At 44.1% G+C, this 20,976-nt stretch overlaps 1 protein-coding gene across 20 annotated transcripts in view; it reads right to left on the reverse strand.

Moving 5' to 3' along the window:
• Nucleotides 1-20,976, reverse strand: part of Znf532 (zinc finger protein 532) — a 106,599-nt gene that overhangs the window by 58,156 nt on the left and 27,467 nt on the right. For 15 of the 20 annotated variants that reach the window (XM_048806142.1, XM_048806140.1, XM_048806145.1 and 12 more), the window contains one exon: nucleotides 1,311-3,670. In XM_048806142.1, the coding sequence (XP_048662099.1) occupies nucleotides 1,311-3,653 (2,343 nt within the window). In that variant the 5' untranslated portion in view covers nucleotides 3,654-3,670. Of the gene's footprint in view, nucleotides 1-1,310; nucleotides 3,671-5,405; nucleotides 5,531-20,976 lie in introns of all 20 variants that reach the window. The other 5 variants (XM_048806134.1, XM_048806135.1, XM_048806133.1 and 2 more) reach the window with 2 other exon arrangements.

The following is a 20,976-nucleotide window of genomic DNA, read 5'->3' on the forward strand; positions in this document are numbered from 1 at the left end:
CTTGAGACAAACACTGTAAACAAACGGCTTTGAGGTTTTCCTTGGCTTCTTTTACTGCATTCTTTTAAGATGAAAACAAATACTACCCTTTTGATGAAGAGGCAATAAGATAAGGGGGCATCCAGATAGAACCCAAGCATCATCGCTAGGTTCCACTAAGTTCCAGCAATCACTCCTGACTACAGAACTGCTTCTCTTCTGACGCACTCAACAGTCGGAGCCAGGGACACATTCAACATGCAAACCCGCAAGAACACTGTCAAAACTCTCATCGCATCTGTTGCCACTAAACTGAAAATCACTGGAAAAATACTGAGGCATTCTCGATCTTTGTTCCCCAAATTCTAAATCCTACAAATAACAACCCAGTAGTTGCCCTTGAAGAACCAATCACCAAAACTACCAGACCACAGCACATGCCTCCTGATGAACAAGATACCCGAGAAAGACCACCCCCTCCCCGCTGGATCTCCATAAAGACAGGCAGAGTATTAGCTCAAACTGGCACCCCTCCCCCATCAAATTCCACTCATTTGCTGATTTGGACAGTATCATACATTTCTCTAACTGGAAAGTATTTCAGCATATGAAATTATTTTCGAATAGTAGGTATATTTGTTAAACATTTAACATTTAACTAAAAGTTGTCTCAGAGAGAGAAGCAAATGACAGAGATAAAAGATGAGGTCCACTGTGAAAGATATTTTACCAACACAGATCTGTACTTCACTACAAAATCACAAAAGCTGCAAACACACACAAAGGTATCCCATGTACACAGTGATGGGTTTGTCATTTGTGGCTTCCACTCACTGTAGTAAAGAACATTACAGAACATACTGTTGAACCTTCTTAAGTAGACATGCCATAAAAGTATGTATGCATTGGGTATGTTTATGAAAGCCATTCAGTATTATAAATAATAACAAGCAATTTTTAAATTCCAAAATTGTCACTAGTAACTCAGGAACTGATGACAACTTGATCACTTAACACAATGGGATGACAGTATAATTTTATAGCTAAATCCAGATTCCCAACATATATTCCAATGACCAATTACTTAAACCTAACTACCGTAACTAAGCCATCACATACACTTTTTATATAGCTAAAAGAACCATCTTTATGGTACAACATTGCTTCTATTCTATAGAAACAATCCTTGCTCTCTCCAGTGCTTACCTGCACACACGCGCGCGCATCCCTGTCCACGTAACTGCACTACCACCCCTAAAATCAAGCATCTTATTGAGCACTCACAGCTACAGACCCATCACTGAAACACCAAAATTTAAATGATACTCTACTTGTCCACTCGTATCTGCAGCCTGCTGGAAATGTGTGGCCAGCGACGTCTCGTCCTGGAAGACTTCGTTACACTCCAAACATTTGAGACTGTGTCTACAGAGTTTGGAGGGGTCTTCATCTAGGGGCATAGCTGGGGTGATGGGTGTGCTTGAAGGAGCGGATATGACGGTCCCAGTTATGCCAGACTGGATTTTTGTTACAGTGTGTGTGCCAGTTCCCACAGAACTCTGCGGAGTGGAGGATGAAGCGGGAGTATTGCTAGATGGAGAAACTATCATTTGATCTGCTGGGACTGGCTTTAAAATTAAATGGGAGCACTGCATTACCACTCCTTTCTCCTTATGCCCACGAGCATGGGAAAGGAGGCTGCATTTGTTGTAAAAAACAAGGTTCTTTGTACAATGGTTGCACGTTACTTCGATGCGCACACTACGCCTGTCGTAGTGCTGGGTCAGGCTCTTTTCCAGTGCAAAGGAGTCCCCACACTCCAAGCACTTGTACCCACGCGTCGGTAACGTGATCCCTGCATTGGCGGGAGGACTGAGGTTTGGGATGTAAACTGGGACTGGATTGACACTGCTCAGCACCTTGTTGAAAGCTTCCACCACAGAACTCTGCAAGGACGACACCACCTGGACCCGAGACACCTTTTTGGGTGGTTGTGAGGCCGCTGCATTGATTATTGCCTGCTTTATTTGTTGCTGAGGTTTGGTTAGCACTTGGCGGAGTTCAGAGGTGGCCTGGGCACCCTGAGGCAGAAGGTTAAGGTTGGCAAGGTGCACAGTCTTTGGCACGAGTTTGGCGTTGGCCAGGCTGGATGCCGGGACCACGACAGTTTGCTGCTGGATGGCGTTGGCGGCTTTAATGATGGCGCTGCTGGCACTCTGAACAGAGGCAGCAGATATGACTGTGGCTTTCACCGTGGTGTTATTAGCGAGCTTCAAATTGATGACCTGGGACCCTGCCGTCTTGACAGCAGACACAGGGAGGAAAGCAGTGGCCACAGGCTTGATGGTGACCTGTTTAGGGGTCAGCTCTGCAGGGGAAACTGCATTGGTAACAACAGCTGACTGGAGAGGCGCCCTGGGCGGGGAGGAAAGGACAGCAGCAGATGCTGGAGATGAGAGGAGGGATGTCACAGAGGCCATCACGGATGCTGTCTGCTCAGAAGGCTTCTTCACAGAGTCGAGATCGACTTCCGGCAACACCCTCGTCACAGTTCTCTTGATCTCGCCGGAAGACGTCTTGATGGTTTTGATGCGGACCTTGGGGATGGCAGGTGTGGGTCCTGCGGGGGAGGATGGGGAGCCTTTGCTGCTGTTCTCGCTAGACACGCTCCGGGGACTGTCCGGTGGCTTTAGGGAGGCTTTCTTGGTGCCATCAATAAGACTCTGGGATTCGGGAGACTTTTCGGCGGCCCTCGGGCTATCGTGCGCGTCTTTTGGTAACGGAGAGGGTTCCCTGGAGTTGGCCACTGGCTCTTTGCTGCAGTCCGAGGCCGCCTTCTTGGCGCTCAGGGCTGCGATGGCTGCTATGCACGAGGAGAGCTTGGAGGAAGACTTGGTCTTAGGCGGGGCGACACCAGCAAGGCTCACGTCACTCTTCTCGGAGCTCAGCTTCCCATCCAGGACCCTGTTCTCAAGCACCTTTTCCGAATTCTCCTTCAACTTATCCTCCACTTTTCTGACTTTAAAAGGTTCATAAACACTCAGATTTATGGAGTTGGTTTCTGTTTCTCTCTTAACTTTGTTTTTTTCTACGCTGCCTGAAGTAGAGATTCCAGTTTTGCTGGAGTTTTCCCCTGCAAGAGCCTTCAGCTTGTCGTAGTCCTGCTGGGGTACGGACCCCGCCAGCACATTCGGTCTGAAGCCTGAACGCACGTCCTCCTTATCAGGGGGGTCGTCCACCTCAATTTTCTCGTCGTCATCAAACTCTTCAGCACTTGAGATGGGGCTGAACTGGCTGAACGTGGAGTCTTTCAGAGTCCCCTCGGAGGCAGGTGCGTCCCCTTTCAAGGACTTCGCTCCATCTTTACTGTAACTGTCCAGCGAGGATGCAGTGAGAAACCCGTTATGCAAGCCATTGCCTGTGGGGTTGTGTCCGTCCTTCTCGGGGCCCTCCGAGGAGTCAATGTTGCGAACATTCTTAACGATCACGCTGACACCCACATCGGAAGAGGATGGCGTGTGAGAGTCCTCGTCCCCATGGGCATTCTGCTTAATGTGGCTTTCGTGGTCATCGTGTCCAGACTCAATAGCTGCTTTGGGATCGACCATATCTGGGATGTCAAATGCTGCCAGGAGGTCATCAAAGTCTGGGGTCTTCATATCCCCCATGGTCATGAATTTGATCAGATGTTCTGTTAAAGGAAGATAAAAGAATTCCATCAACTGGTGAGGTCACTCTCCCTGTGGGGTTTATACCAATACACTGATGATCACCAAGGAAGCACAAGTTGGCACAGGCACTTGGTGTAACATTCAGAGAATATGTACAAGATCCATATTTACAGTTTCAAAAGTAACCTCTCTAAAATGCTATCCGATATCACCAGTGTGACTCCTATCTCAGGAAAAGTCAGCCAGTCAACACTGCATAGGTCAGAAAGGCGGGTTTGGTATAGAAACTAAAAAGCTGTCACGTATAACTGAATTTATCACACCATTTTCATACACACTGACTTCCAAACATATTTTGAACTTGAAAGCATTTAATTCCACAGCAAAATTATCAGTATTATAGTCACCATCAGACTTTGGAATACTATAATAAAGCAAATAGATTATGATCAAAAAACCAATTATAAATTTCAATATTCATCCATCAGAAGAAAGAAATGGGCACTCAAACCCACCACAGGATATCCACTACTAAGTTCCACATGGGACTTTTTAAAAACCCCTAAGGAGCTGATTCCATCCATATTTATTTAACCCTAATTTTCCCTATTATGTTAAAAGAGAAATAGTCCTGGTCAGGTACAGTGGTGCATGCTTATAATCCCAGTGGCTGGGGGGGCGGGGCGCTGTGGCAAAAGGATACCGAGTTCAAGACCAGCCTCAGCAACTTAGAAAAGCTCCAAGCAGCTTAGTGAGATCTGATATCAAAATAAGAAATGAAAAGGACTTGGATGTAGTTCAGGGGTTAAGTGACTCTGGGTTCAATTCTTAGTATCAAATAAATAAGTGAATGAATCAATGAATGAATCAATCAATCAAAGGAGCACTCCTGGATGGAAGGATAGTTAGTTTTAGGAAAATGGACAGTCACAGCCATTACCAAAGATGAAAGGGAAATGCATGCAGTACTTGGGGTCTTCACAGGGGGCCCTTCATCCCACCTGCAGAAGACAAGTGATAGTAAGGATCAGATACAATTTCCACTTCAGGAGAGATCATTCTGCTCTCTGAACCCCATACTGCTCATCTTCAGATTCTATTATTTCCTGGCATGTCCTCCAGTGTGTGTGTGTGTGTGTGCTTGTCTCTTCTCACCCCCTGGCCTGTAAACTGCCTGAGGACAATGTGCCACTCCTCTGTACACTACCCACACAGAGCATTACTGGGTCTAAGTCAAGGCCAGAGGCTGGATTTATAACAGAAGAACAGGTGTGGGCCCAGCTTTGTCACTAGGGCTGAGACCCTCGGGAAGCAGCAGAATCTCCTTGGACTTGGTCCTTCTTTCTGCATTGGAGGCAAGCAGCCAGAAAGAGAAGGAAAGGAAAGAAGGAAGAAGAAAGGAGAATGGACGATAGGAAAGGGAGAGAAAGAGAAAAGGGTCGGGGAGAAGAGATTAAAAGGAAAGGAAGAGCCGGGCGCTGTGGCCTCACACCTGTAATCCCAGCTGCTCAGGAGGCCGAGGCAGCAGATCACGAGTTCAAAGCCAGCTTCAGCAACAGCAAGGCACTAAGCAACTCATGAAACCCTGTCACTAAATAAAATATAAAATAGGGCTGGGGATGTGGCCCCTGAGTTCAATCCCCAGTACCAAAAAAAGGGCAGTTGGAGAGAAAGAGGCATTGAACAAGCGACAAAGTCGTAAGGGAGGAGGGTTACCACTGACACAGGCAACCGCAAAGGAAGAATGAGACTAACCAGGTGCACACATACCAGCTCTCCAGGATTTACTATGCTATTCCTCCTCTAACCTATTCAGTGGCTCCCGGGATGCTGTCTTCCTCATTTTCCTCAAGTACTTGTGCTTTTATTTCTTGTACAATCTGTAAAAGATGGAGCATTCCTGGTGAAACTAGCAACACAGGGGTCAGGGATCTGGCCCTGAATATGCATCCCTATGAAAACTGATAAACCACAAATGCACAACTCTCTCTGGGAAGACAAACCCATTGAGGATGAAATACATACCTGAAGTATTAATCACCTTCCATTCACACATCTCAGCCACACAGAGCTGGAGAAATCTTGGTATAAGTTTCTCCCAGTGGTTTGCTTAGCTTGAAGCAAACTGGTCACTATTCTCTGCCTACTCCATCAGACTGGGAAATATATATACCCTCAGCATCAAACCACTACTAAGATAAAAGATGCTTAGAAGGGGCTGGGGCTGTGGCTCAGCAGTAGAGCACTTGGCTAGCACATGCAAGGCCCTGGGTTCAATCCTCACCACCACATAAAAATAAATAAAATGAAGGTATTATATCCAACTACAACTAAAAAATAAATATTTTTTAAAAAGATGCTTAGAAAAGAAAATATTAATATTTTACTGATGTGAAAATATACATGAGAAGTCATACCCAGGAGGAAAATGTAACTAAACATTTAGACTGCAAAATGTGGAGAATAAAAAATCCATCTGTCGATCCTATATCCACACAGGAATCCACCCACGTATGAATAGCCCTTGAATGCCACCACTTTCACTTTTAAGCCTCACTCTGCTGTTGTGAATTGAATGCCCACAATAAGCTGCCTAAGCAGAGCCGCCCTGCAGTCTGTCTTTACCAACCACAGGGCCCTAGGTTATAGGCCACCATATTTTGAAAACTTATATAAAGAATCACGACTCACTCCCTGCCCCAGTACCAGGGTGGGAAGGTGAATCTTTACCCAGCTCCCAGACAACCCCAGTGGTAACTAGGCCCTGCCTAAGTCCTCCTAGCCTATCCTTACAGCTGCATGGGACTTTTGTCACTAACCATGTCTTTGTGATTTGGTAAGCAAAACACATCACACTGTTCCTACCAAAGCACGGTCAGTTCAGGTACAAAATGATGGAAAAGATAATTCAAATATCTGCTGGTCATGAGAACCAGGACATACCACCGCAGAAATGACAAAAGGTCACCATGTGACACAAAACTTGAGCAACTGGCAGTTCAGATGGCAGTGCAGTGGGTAGGTATTCCCATAAACACTTGCAAGATTAAAATGCGATTTTGAACACCTTCCATTCCTGCTGAACCACAGGCTGCAGCATTAGACCCTTCAGTAAGGGCTGACTTGTTGCACCCACACCAGCACATCCTTTGCTATCCACCCAGCAGGGTATATGCATGGGTGCCTGGCCTGCAAAGCCCAGGGGTCAACGAGGCACTCAGAAGATGCTCCAGCAGTTGCTCCTCCATCGGGACTGAGTGTGCCCGGCCTCCCATTTCTTAACTCCACCCAAAGTTTACCTTCCTTTTTTCTTGCAAGGTATGAGAAAGCCCAGGGTAAAACAGTGGGGCACCCTGAAGATGTGAAAGTGAATTACCAGATTGAAAAATATGAACCAGCAGGGCGCAGTGGCACATGCCTATAATCTCACCAGCTCAGGAGACTGAGGCAGGGGATCTCGAGTTCAAAGCCAGCTTCAGCAACGGCAAAGTGCTAAGCAACTCAGTGAGACCCTGTCTCTAAATAAAATACAAAATAGGGTGGGAGATGTGGCTCAGTGGTTGAGTGCCCCTGAGTTCAATCCCTGGCACCATAAATAAATAAATGAATAAATAAAGTGAAGCAGCTGTCCTCTTCCCCTGAAGGAAGCCTCACCACAAGCTCAAGAGGCATCATGAGTGAGTGGCCAATGGGAGGCCCGTCACGTGGTCTGAAACTTGAGGTCACTGTGGCAGGTGGACTCATCTGTGCCATGTAGTCAAGGTAATAAACATCCTGTTGGGTAACTTCACACTCCACTTCTACACCCACAGGCACACTGGCCTGTCACTGCCTCCCCTTCCCACACTCTGGAAGGCAGAAGCTAATGTTCCCGGTGAAGGGAGAAACCCACTCCACTCCCACTGCATTTCTCAGTTACATTGAGCACAAAGAGAACGACTGTATCTGGAAGTTTCCCTCTTTCCCACCCAATCCCCAGTACTACCATCTTAAAAATAGATTCTTGTTCTTAAAAACATTACAAAAATAAACTTCAGTCTTCTCTTTTAAAAGATAATATAGAGCAAGCACCCTTGTTTTAGATTCCCTTGACAGTTTGATTTCCAAACAGAATAATCTTTGCTTACTGTAACTATGACTTTCATTTCATTTACACCCTACAAAATATATCTTCTTTCAAAGGTTATCAATGGTGTTTTAATTTAAACCAAACCCCATATCAATAACTAATAATTCACTAACGGCAATTGTGCTTAATGTATAACATCCTTTCCCACCAAAGACACTGAAAGTATCTGGAGGAAAAAAATACTAGGCCCATTTACAAAAAAAGGAAATCAAAAGAACTGAAGTCTGTCACATGGCTGCTGCATTCCATCCTATAAGACAGATGGACAAAACACTTCCTTTCCTACCAAAGTTTCTTAAAATTACAGAAAGATATTTCACCTTTATTGACAGAAACCAAAATTTACCAAATAGTCAAGAAAAAATTGAGGAAAACCTATTTATTACTTAATTATATACTTCTTATCCTTTGCAATTAAAAAAAATGTTCAATAAAAAATAGTGTTCTTCTCAGTAATAAAAGAGGATGGGTGACTTCCCAATTTCCAACCAGAGAAGTCAGTGTTAAAACCACTGAGTCCTGACTACAATGATTCCCACAGGGGAGACACGGGCCTAATCATCCCCAGCTCTACCTCCAAGACACAGAGAGGTTAATCTGACCAGTGAAAACACGAGATGCCCCATTTAAAAGAAGAAACTAGCATTCCCCTTAATGAAAATCAATAAAACTCTAAATCATAATAGTCCTATTTAAAGAAAAACAAATGAGTCTAATGACTATCTTGACAGTATTCTACAAGCATCCCATTAAACAACTAGATATGTCATTCTCTTTTGGAACTTCCTGTTGCTATTCTAGACAATCTGGTCATTGTAATTGTTTTTTTTAATGCCATTGAATTTTTTAAAGAAATAATTTAACAGATTAATGGATCTAATGCATGTTCTTATATCCTTCTTATCCTTCTTTCAAATATGAAATGTTCTTATAACACATGTTTACATTATGCAATGTTTCAAATTTAATTTGTTCCTTGTGACAAATGAAGCAAGCATCCCCAGTCTTCAAGGGAGCACACAGGGATGGGCTTCCTCTGGCTGCCTACATCACATTCTAGCTTCTCCCACAGCCCACGATCCAAATTTCAGCTCTTCCTCCATTCCCAATCTCTTCCACCTGGAGGAGTTTCAGGACCCTCTACAGTACAGTTCTTCGACCCACTGACCTTCTGCTTCTATCCCCCTCCAATCTGAACTGCTTATCAAAAAAAAACTTCCTCCCTACAATTCCATTCCCAGCACCCACTCAGTCCAGTTATGCAGTCAGCCTCATGCTTCTTCACTGTTCCTAAACAGCAATGGCCAAGTTAAAAAAAAACAAAAACAAAAAACTAATCATCTGCACCTCTGGAGCAGCCGTGAAGGATCCCTGGCTTCCTCAGTAGAGGAAGGTGCGGGGGACACACTGGGCCTCAAAATGTGAAGATACCCCAATTTTAGAAAACCATACACATGCATGCATATGTGAATACTTAAGTGCATAGAGTTTGAGGGAAAATAAGCAATAACAAAAGGACCGATGTGATCTCTTAAAAATTCAAACCCTGAGTAACTCTCAACCATAGGCCAGAAAGGTGACATATAAGAGAAGAAAGGTGACATATAAGAACACTGAGTCCCCTCAATCCTCTCCCCTTGCAGCACTGGTGGGGGTCGGATGGCAAAGCCACGTTGAAGGCAGAACTTCATTTTCTAAACAGCCTACTCTGGGGTGACACTGCAACAGCAGAGTTTATTATATGCAGGTGAGAACAGACTATACATTTAGTTAATTCTGTACACCTGTTAACACAATTCTGTCAAATATAGTTGCTATTATCCAGGATAGATAGATGGATATACTGGCTTCATTAATCCTGACGATATCAATTACGAATCTACAAATTGATATTTGGCCAAGACAATATGTTTTCTTCTTCAGCTAACAATATTTCTGATTTGAAATACAACAGATGTGAACATTCAAACTACTTCTGAAAATATAAACATGAAGCTGCTCACTAATGCCATTAATCAGGGCATGGTCTTGGGAAATACAGAAATAAACATAGCTAGGGCCCTTGCTTTCAGTATTCTACACTTTCCCCTCAAGGGTCTACACACAGGGTCCACCCTATCCATTTTCCCTCAGCCCTGCAGAAGCAGCTAAAAGAACTTGCCATCCACGTTGGCAAAGACGCCCGCAAATCTCGGTCCTCCCCAGAAGATCAGCTTGCTCCCCTTACTCCCAGAACTCCTGGCCCAAAAGCTCAGTGAAAACTGGCTTTTTTTGCCTTTTCCAATTATTAAGGGAAGCTCCTGAGAAAGACCTCTCAAGGCCTGACTGTGCAAGTCTCTGCGTCTACCCTCCTGTGGTCGGGCCACAATGTCAATAGGCACTGAAATTTCCCCCTCTTGCCTTTCTTATGAACACCCACTCTGCAAGGGGAGAGTGGCTCTTTCCAATTTTCCCTCCTGGACTCCACCTCTGTTTATTTTTCTGCAGTTAATGTAAAGAAAACAGTCACAAGGCTGCCCAGGGCCTTTCTTCACAGTCCTCCATTGGTCACCGCCCTTCCACTCTGAGTCACACGTATCACTTCTGCCTGCTGGCATGGAGGCTCCCCAGCCTTACCCAAGGGACCCTGGATGCTTCTGTCCCCATTCATGTGCCTCCACTGCTCAAGTTTCCCAGCACTGGGACAAATCCTCACTTCCCGATGCCTTCCCAGACCTCGGCAATCCACTCTATGGAAACCACTGTCAAAATTCAGGAGGACTCAGGGGAGAATCTGGGGAACAATGGAACTATTCTGTATTACAAATTTGACGATAGAGACATACTTCTATGTACCTGTCAAAACCCTGAGAATTTTAAGGTACCTGTGGGAAGGGATACATATATTTTATATGTAAATATAAACTAAAAAAATGCCAGATGCTGTGGCCCACACCTGTAATCTCAGCTACTTGGGAAGCTGAGGTAGGAGGATCACAAGTTCAAGGCTAGCCTCAGTAACTTAGCAAGATCTTGTCTCAAATAAAAAGGGCTAGGGATGTGGCTCAATGGCAGAGGGCCCCTGAGTTGAATCCCAAGTATTGCCAAAAATAGAAACAAAATATTAAAATGTTTAAAAATCAACTAAGAATGGAAGGGGAAGACCAAAACAAAAGACCAACTTTAACAAGAACCAAATCATACACCGTAAGGCCAAAGAGGAAAGGAACAAATACTGTCCTCTGATTAGTTAACAACAACAACAACAAAGACTGCTGAAATCTGAATAAAGGTTCTAGTCTCATTAGCAATATTGAACCAACTTTTTGTTTTTTACTTTTGATAAGTGTGTTATAATTAATGCAAAACATTAACCTAAAGGAAAGCTGAGTAAACAGTACATGAAAACTCTATACTATTTTTGCAACTTTTTTATAAGTAAAAATTATTTCAAGATAAAAAGTTAAAAAGGAAAACACAGGCTTTGTGATATAAGAGAAAGAAGACGGGCCTGGAAATGAATTCTTTTTTTTTTTTTTTTAAACTAAGCTTTATTTTATTTATTTATTTAATATTTATTTTTTAGTTATCGGCGGACACAACATCGCCGTTTGTATGTGGTGCTGAGGATCGAACCCGGGCCGCACGCATGCCAGGCGAGCGCGCTACCACTTGAGCCACATCCCCAAGCCTGGAAATGAATTCTTGTTGCACTACTCACCACTGCTAGCCAGGAGCCCAAGGCAGTCCCCTCACCTCTGAGCATCCCCTCCTCACAGGTACAAATGAAGGGGCACACTGTCACTAAACAAGGTCAGGCATCCCCAATCTGGAAATTTAAAATATGAAATGCTCCCAAATTACAAGCTTTTTGAACATCATGAAGGTACTAAAAAGTTTTGCTTTTCAGAGCGCTTTGAATTTTCAAATTAGGGATGCTCAACCAGCAAAATCTAGGGGAATATCCCAAAAACCTGAAAACTCCAAAATCTGAAATACTTCTGATCCCAACAATTTCAAATAAGGGATACTCAACCTACAGCACAGGGCTACTATGAAACAAAGCAAGTTTCTCACAGCTAGAAAACACTCCAGCAGGGCTGGGGTGCAGCTCATGGTAGAGCACTTGCCCTACATGTGCAAGGCCCTGGGTTCAATCCCCATGATTACCCGCCAAAAAAAGACTCCAAAAGCAATCCATTCCCAATCTTTGTTCCCTTGTCCCTGTTCTTGTTGCCCGTGACTTTTCTGTAGAATTTCATTTTCCAGTCGTCCTTTCCTCTTGCGGACGTCAGGGCACTGCCAAGGGCCTGCTTGGCTTCTCTGATTTACTGGGAACTTTTGCTTCTCGCCCTTCAAGAGTCCCTTCAGACTTGGTCATCTACCTTTGTTCAACGGCAATCTCAACAACTCCCACAGTGCATTCCAAGAATGCCCAGGTTTCCGCCCTCACCAGGTTCACCCTTAAGGGCCATCCAGCCAACGGCCAGTATGATATTCTGCCTGGCTCTCCCAACAGGATGCCAAACTTCAATGCAGCCCTGGTGTTCCTACAACCTACTCCTCCTCCAAACCCTGACCATGTTTTGCCCCTGACAATCACCTTCTCTACGAAACAATAAAACTCCTCAGGCATCCTTTCAACTCTGATACTGGTTCTGTAGTGTGTTACCAAGTTTTGAACAGAGACAAGACAGAAATACATATAACCAATGCTAGATTTTTCTAAGTTAGGCAGATTTCCTTCATAGACTCTATTATGCTAATGAAAACCATAAATCTCTAAACTGCAATGTCAATAGTTTTCCAATTTTGATCAACAAACAGGTCATCTTTCCTGCTCTGAACACAGATGTCAACATAGTCTGCCAAAGGATACAAACATTTTTACTACTACCAGCTATGCATTATTACAGTTTTTAGTGTATCTTGTCCCCTAACTCTGTAAATACCTATTAGCTAATGTCAAAGGCAACAAAATGATGCTTTACAATACTTCAATTTCCACATTATTAGAAAGTTAATACCTTTTCCCTTGTGGTTTGCTTACTAGTAATAATAGAACTATTTGTTCAATGAATACTGAATGAAGCAATGAAAGAACATGAATTTCCTATTTGCTTCTCTGCAGCTCCGGAGAGTTAAGTCAGTGTCTAAGGACAAACCCAGGAAAAGGGAACAAACATTAAGCTCCTAACTGCCAACACACAGCAGCAGGTGGGAGGGCACAGGGCCTCCAGTGCAACTCCACTCTAACACTAAAGGATCCCTGGCTGTTTGCATCCCCAAATTTTCCACCTAAACAATGAGGGAACCAACACACACAGGGGTATGTAGAGGGAATCTCATCATAATCAAACCCGTGGCACAGAACATTAAGCACAGAATTCAAATCACAAGGAACCAGGAGTCAGAGAATTTCAGGCATTCCCTTCCCTTTCCATCAATCGAGCATAGACAGACCTACGTGGCTGACAGCTGGGAACCCTCAGCTAAGGAGTACAGAACGAGGGTCAGAGGGGGTCAGCCTTGTCAAACCCAGAACCAGGGGCTGCAAACAAATGACCCCCCCAGATCAGAAACAGGGAGGCAGGCAGAAGAGCTGCTCAGACAGGAGGCTTGATCGCACGCGACATGCTCACCTGAGCCCCCAAGCCACAACACCACCACAGACACCAACGTGGCACTTCCCAGTTCATAAAACGTCCCAGGAGCAGCCGTCACATCTGAAAGGCCCCCAGCTCCTCTGTGGTGCAGGATGCAGGGGTTTCCCCTCTATGCCGGGTGGGAGGTCAGCAAGGCGAGTCCTGAGAGCCCTCCTTCTCCAGGTGTCAGGACCCCACCAGGAGTGCTGCCCAAAGCAGCCGAGGATTTGTAGAAACTGAGTTGAAGGTCTCAACTAATTAAAAAATTAATCAATAATGACTGTAGCATGAGGAGCAGAAAAAGAAAAAACATAACGATCTGTTTTGAGAAAAAGAGTATATTATTTTTAGTTTACAGTTTATTCACTTAGCAGTGAGAAAGTAGTTCTCAGAAAGGGTTTCCTATAAAGGGCAAACACAGAGAACAGACGACATCCTCAAGATGTGAGTCTGCACTGTGCCACTTGTCCAGACTTTAATTAGCCTCCTTCATGGAACTCTCTGCCAATCCTGGACATCCTACACAGTGCAGCTGCACTTTCAACTGGGAATACCACAAAGGTACTACTTCCTGGGACCATGTTATTTAAATTATTTATTTTTGTCTTGACAAAACCAGATACTCAAAATATAACTTTCCTAAATTTTTAACTAACTCATGAATCTGTAAAATTCTTAGAAAACTGTAATAAAAGACACAAGATTACAAAGCAAAAATACCATCACCCAAATTCTATCTTTATAGCCAGGTTTCTATAGAGTATCAACACTGGAATCCAGACCACATAAACAAGCGGCTAATTCCTTATCTGAGTAATAATATTTTGTTATTAGTCTGGCATTCTAAATTTGACAACTATTAAAATTGAAACTGGGCAAGCCTGCCTGCCTGCCTGCCTGCCTTCCTTTCTTTGTATCTCTCTCTGTTTCTTTTTATTATTTTGCAATACTAGGGATTGAACCCAGGGACACTCTATCCCTAAGCAACATTCCCATCCCTCTTTTTAATTTTTTTATTATGGGGCAATAACTACCAACTAACTACCAACACACAGCAGCAGGTTGGAGGGCACAGGGCCCTGCAGCGCAACTCCACTCAAACACTAAGGGCTCCCTGGCTGTTTTGCATCCCCAAATTTTCAACCCAAACAATGAGGGTATCAACACACACAGGGGTATGTAGAGGGAACCTCGTCATAATCCAACCCGTGGCCCAGAGGCTAGCCTAGATTTTGCGATCCTCCTGCCTCAGTCTCTGAGCAGCTAGGATTACAGGCATGCACCACCACACCCAGCTCAAAGCTGGGCAATCTTATAGGAAGATTAGATAGGAAAAAGTGAGGCCAGGAAAGGTGAATCCTGGCACAGATACCTCAGTGACCAAAAGTGAGGAAGCCATCTTGAACCCAAGATGAGTCGCTTCTAACACAGCCCCATTCCTTGGAGTAGGGAGAAAATGCATCAGAAGATTTTGGAGCATCTTGCAATGCCAGAAAGTAAAACTCACCTCCCAAGATGTAAGAACTACAAAGATGGATCGTGTCAAAGGGATACAGAAGCCAGTGGAAAGCTGAAATTATGAGTGGTAAAATAAATAAAGCAGGAATAATTACAACTTAAAATATAAAATAAATAGCCACAGGTCCACATTGATATAAATGATAAATAAGTAGATAAATAGGGAAAAGTACCAAATCTCCTGTGAATTCCAACAATTTATGAACAACCCCCCCCCCACCATGCTTGCCAGCACACTGGGGCCCAGGGTTCAACCCCCAGCACAGGGGAAAGAATCTCAAAGAAAGAAAAAAACTACCCCCCACCCTTAAGGAAGTAAACAGCAACTCCCACCTCTTAAGTGACCTTCTTCCAAAGAATGCAAAATGGAAAGGGACAACAAAAGTAACAGCAGAGAGACCTGTCCACTCTTCCTTGCCTGGTGACCAGGGACAAGAGCACCATGATAAATCACGCTTGACAGTACATCTCCTTGATGTAAAAAGAACAAGCACGTCACTTCTGAACTCTCCTTCCAGAAACACAGTACCCCGCTAAACATCAGATCACTCCTCAGGGGGAGCCTAAAAAATCCCCACCCGTCCTCCTCAAAACTGCCAAGGTCACAGCAAAGGAGGCCAAGGGGCACAGCAAGCTGCCAGAGTCAAGGGCAGCAGAGGGAGACACCTTGGCTAAATGAAGCATGATGTTCTGGGTGGCCCCTAGGACAGAACAGGACATTAAGTAAAAACTCAGGATCCCTGAATCGCGCTTTATAAAACAAGGTGGACTCTGGCCTTATAAAACTAGGTGGAGAGCACGATAGTTAACAGGGATACGAACGTGCGAGGCGGTGCAGGGGGCAGAAGCTGTGAGCCCCGGCCCTTCCACTGCAAAGGGGCCAGACAGAGAGAAATCACTCCTAACATGCTACATAACAGCTCAGACATGGGGTGATTACGTTTCTATTTTATCCTCTTACCAATACATTGCCTCAAGGTCAGTCACTGACTAAACAAAATGACTTAGCAACTTCTAAATCAGAGTTCATTAGAAATAGAATTTTCGAAAGTGCATTTTCCATGCTTTCAGCACACAGTGATGGAGCTGATCAAAGCTGATCTTCCATGGCTTCCCAGCCCCAGTCTGTGGCCAGAGGTGATAAATTATTTACCTGGCTTATCTTGTGGACCAATAGCAGATAGGCCACCTGACAACGGAGTCACTGATAACCTAACATACAGAACTAACAGCTTTAAAAAGCAAGACAGGGCCTTCCTAAAGGTCTCATGGAAAGAAATGGACTCTGTCCCCTTTACCATCCCTCAGCATGTCCTGACCAGGCCAGCCTGTTCTTCCACAGAAACATAACCAGGTCTTATGATTCCAAAAGCTAACAGCCATAAATGGGAACTACTGTTTCCCTTTAAATAACTTATGTACAGTATAGTTTCCCAACCACTCATGAAATCAAGTATGAAAATTCACATATACCACAAAGCCAATATATTTACATTAATAGCCAACACACAGGAAAAGAGAACAATATATACATTTACATTTTTTAAACTATGGTGAAATACATACAAGAGAATTTCATCTTAAGAATAGATATTTATTTTTTATATGAAGAGTCTATAAAATAGCAAAAGCAAAACTGCTACCTATTTATTATTAAAGAAAGACACATAGAAAAAGAAAAAAAGTTATTTGATCTTTCCTCAAGGTAGGCTGAAAATTTCTTTAAAACCTCTAACAGGCAATTTAATAAATGTACACACTCTACAATGCTTGGACTTCAGTTTTCTAAAAACATGTTTACTAAACACCCACACATGATATACTAGTCACTCCCCTTCTGAAGTTAGACCATAGCTCTGTATTTTCTTGAGCTACCTGGGTGAAGGGGATTTATAATCAGATACCTCACAATCCTTTCAAATAAATTTAAGAGGAATCCATCATCTATTCCTCAAAATCAGACTCCTCTCTTTATACACTATTAATTCCTCAAACTAGAGTTTCACCTCCTATTATTCTTTCTCGCCAGGCCCTGTGCACGCTCCTTTGGCAACGTGGTTTACACGCATCCTTTTTAGAAACCATGTCACTTGTCTCTCACGCAACTTGTCTTATGCCTGGACAAATAACGGGCTACTCCATTTCCCCACCCTCTCATTAGAACTGACAGATTCATCTTCCCAAACACTCTTTTAAATTTTATCATTCTGCCTGTTAAAATTACTTAAATCTCTTTCCAAACTACATCCAAACTCCTTGGCCTCCCACCCAACACCCTGTTCCATCTGACCCCTGCCCACTGCCCACATTGCAGGCCTGGGTGTGTTCTCGACAACCCACCCTTCCTTCTTGATACAAGCTTCTCCCTGACGTTGTGTGCCTACACACACACACACACACACACACACACACCCCTCTCCAATGTGCGGAACCCATTCCTCAGCTTCTGAAAGGAGAGACTCAAATTTTCTCATCTTTAAAACGGGAACTAATAACAACCCTATCACAGGGAGCAGGAATACTGTGCATATGAAAACATACAGAAAGCGCTGAGCACACAAACCTTAAAATACTATTTTCTTCCTTTCTTTATTAGTTCTAACTAAACAAAGTAGAAAAAAAGAAAGAAACCTGTATTAACAGATAATGAAGAAGTTCTAAGGTGACGGAGTTTGGAGGAAGAGGAGGAGGCGGGTTCCTGGGCACTCTGCAGAGGGCAGCACAGCCTCCCCAGCACACTGCACCTCAGCTTAGAACGAGGACATGCCTCCTGATCTACTCTGGGGATCGGTCATTAGGAGAGTCACCTGGAGTTCACAAGTAGAAAAGATGCAGCATTTGCTCTTAAAAGGAAGCAAAATTTCATCAATTCTCAAAACACATTATCTCAGTGTTTTTCTCTGACTCTTGGGACATGGCTTCACAGTTGACCACTATCCAAGAAAGGGCTGGCATCTCAGCCCACCCTGCCTAACCCACCTCTGCCACTTGACACCTGGAGCCCACGTCCAAACCAGTCCAAACCCACACTGCTAAGGCCAACATATACTCATCACAGAGCTCAGTACGATGTCTCCTCCACGTTAATATTTGAAATGTGGCGAGGACTGGCCACAAAACAAGCGGAATGAATTATGAGTTTCTAACCCTTTCCTCCTGAAGTCTCACAAAGATGGCATTAGAAGTGTTCTGTTAAAGATATAAACAAGCAAGTACAGGGAAGGGTGGGTACAGCCCAGCAGCAGGGTACTTGCCTCACAAGTGCAAAGCCCTGGGTTCAATCCCCAGCACCATTTTTTCTAAAAAAGCAAATACAAAGACACAGAAATACATTAGTAGTTGCTTAGGGCCGGGGGTTTGGGAGAACCAGGGAGGGACAGCTAAAGGGACAAGTTTCTTTATGAGATGACTAAAATGTCCTACTACTGATATAACGCTGGTGAACACAAAAACAACATCAAATGGTACACTTTACATGGGTGAGTCATGTGGCATGTGAACTACAGCTCAATAACTGTCACCAAAATTACGCGTGCCCAAGGACAGAGCATTAAGAATGGGGTCAAAACTGAGGTAAGCCTGGACAAAGGAAGAGGACAGGGAGAGAGAGATGCCTCCACAAGTGGACAAGTTCCATGCCAAGGTCTGGGGAAGTCTCAGTGTAGGTGGAGGATGCTCAGTCGGAGGATCTCCAGGACACTCAGAGCCCGGAATTAGCAGACAAGGGGCCAAGCATGGAGGAAGCGGGTGCAGCCTAAAGCAGGGCCAGATAGAAGTGAGTCCACCCAGCCCTTGGCTCCTGTTTCAATGGGCAGAGAGAAAGGAAGAGGAGACGTCCCTAGGTTATCAAAACGTTGGAGGCTCTGCAGGGAGGATGAGACAGGAGGCAGCACAGAGTTGGGCCATCCACTTCCTTCACCCCTAAAGCCAAGGCCACGCCTACTCCCCAGCAAGAGCCCAAAGGAATGTGCAGGAAATTGGCTCCAGATGCTGGCCTGAGGGGTCCCATCCAGAGAAGAGTTCAGCTCCCTAAGGAATCAGAGAAGCCCCCTGGGGACAGTTCCCCCTGGGCAGGCACAGCTCCCAAGCAGCTATTAATAGCTGCATCTCCAAAGCCAATCAATCACCAGGCCTATGATCACAGGCCTATGCCGCTAGCACAAGAAATCTAAGGCGAAAAACAAAAGGTAAAAAAAGTAAGACACCACAAGGAGTTAAGAGAAGAATATCATATACATACATTTAGAAGCCTCAGAGAAAAACAAAGTTATAAATATTTTTTAGAAATTATAAATATTCATAACCAAAGTAAAAGATAAAAGTGAAAAAACAGTTAAGGAAACCAGGATATCTCTCAGAGAGTAGAACTAGAAAAAAATAAAGATAATAGGAGGAAAAAAGAAACATGAAAATCGAAAGTTCAATCCCATTGGTCCAATATCTGACTAATAAGAGTGTTCCAGAGGGTTGGGCACGTGGCTCAGTGATAGAGTGATGGCCTGACTCATATTTCCAAGGTAAGGGGGTAGGGATGGGAGCGCAGAAAAAGAAAATGCACAAAGAATACTATCTAAGAAATAAAAGAACCTCTCCCAAGACCAAAGGAGCCAACTTGAAAGGACTCTCACAGAACCACCAGACAAAATACCCAGCTAAACAACAAATAATCTTTTCATGTAAGTCTCAGTCCATTGTTTATCTGAGCATCTTGTACTTTCATTTGCCACATCCAATAACCCTCTACCTCTGACAGCTCAGCATACCACATGGAAAGGTCCAGGGTGCAGAGAAAATCAGAGCACCAGAAGCGCAGCAGCAGCCCAGCAAGCCGGGGCGCAGGTTCGCAGAGCCCAGGCATGGGTGAAGTGGGGTGCTGGGTGCAGGTGTTGTCATGAGCGCCCACAGCAATCAGTGGGGCACTTGGTACCTTCAGAGGAAAGGGCCTCTGCCTGGGCCTGTGCGCTGGACTACCCATTGATCTCAAGAACTAACAGAGTCTGGTTTTTTTCAGTCTCATAGGAAAGTTTGGCTCAGTTTTAATTTTGGAAACTGGCTAAGCAGATGGGAATTCTGGGAGGGAGCTAAATGTGGGGGTAGGAGGTAGCCTATGTGCATGGTCATAGCCTCTGCCCTTGACAGCCTGGGAATCCCAGTTAACTTCCCCTCTGCAGGGGCAGGAGTTTGAGGAGGTGAAAGGCAGGGGAAAATAAAAGAGTTATCTTGGACAGAAAATCCCTCCGAAGCTTCCACTGCTAAGACACCCGGGGCCCAGAGGATCCCCGTTACAGCCCACTTCCACCCTGTGCTCCCTGCAGATCCAGCTGTCACTCCAGCTCTGGCCATCCAAGCACGAAGGCATGTTAAACCCCAGTGTGGAGGCAGATGCCAGAGAAGCCAGCTGCAGGCTTTGGATGGACATTAAGGGCCAGGCCACAGACAGAGCTTGATTTAAACCTTTTAAATATTTAGGCATATAGTATAGCTTTTTAAATATTTAAATGTACCTTTTAAATATTTAATTATATCTTTTAAATATTTAGCCATCTGGACTCCATTTAGATTCTTGCCCCAGGTCCTACAAACATTAAGAGCAGATTTTGGGCGATTATTATTATCATCACTATTATTCCTATTGTATACGTCTAGTAAGAAAGTTTATTTACCTTTCTCAAGGACATATGGCCAGTAAGTGAGAGAAGGTGGTGAGAATCCAGACCTGCCTCCACACTTCAGGCTTATAACCTTCTCTATGACCACAGACAGCTAAAATGAAGTCATCCAAATTTAGCAGTATAAGCACATTATTTAGAAATAAGAAAGTCAATAATAACAGATCAAAAACTTCAAATTAACTGCCTACAGGAATTATGACTGGAAAATTCTATTTGATTTTTTAAAGTACGTGTGTATACACACACACACACACACACACACACATACCAAAAATTCCCAGCAGCTTGAGAGGCTGAGGCAGGAGGATCATGAGTTCAAAACCAGCCTCAGCTATGGCCAGGCATTAAGCAACTCAGTAAGATCCTGTCTCTAAATAAAATAC

The sequence above is a fragment of the Marmota marmota genome, unplaced genomic scaffold, assembly GCF_001458135.2.
Source record: "Marmota marmota marmota unplaced genomic scaffold, marMar, whole genome shotgun sequence".
NCBI classification, from domain to species: Eukaryota; Metazoa; Chordata; class Mammalia; order Rodentia; family Sciuridae; genus Marmota; species Marmota marmota.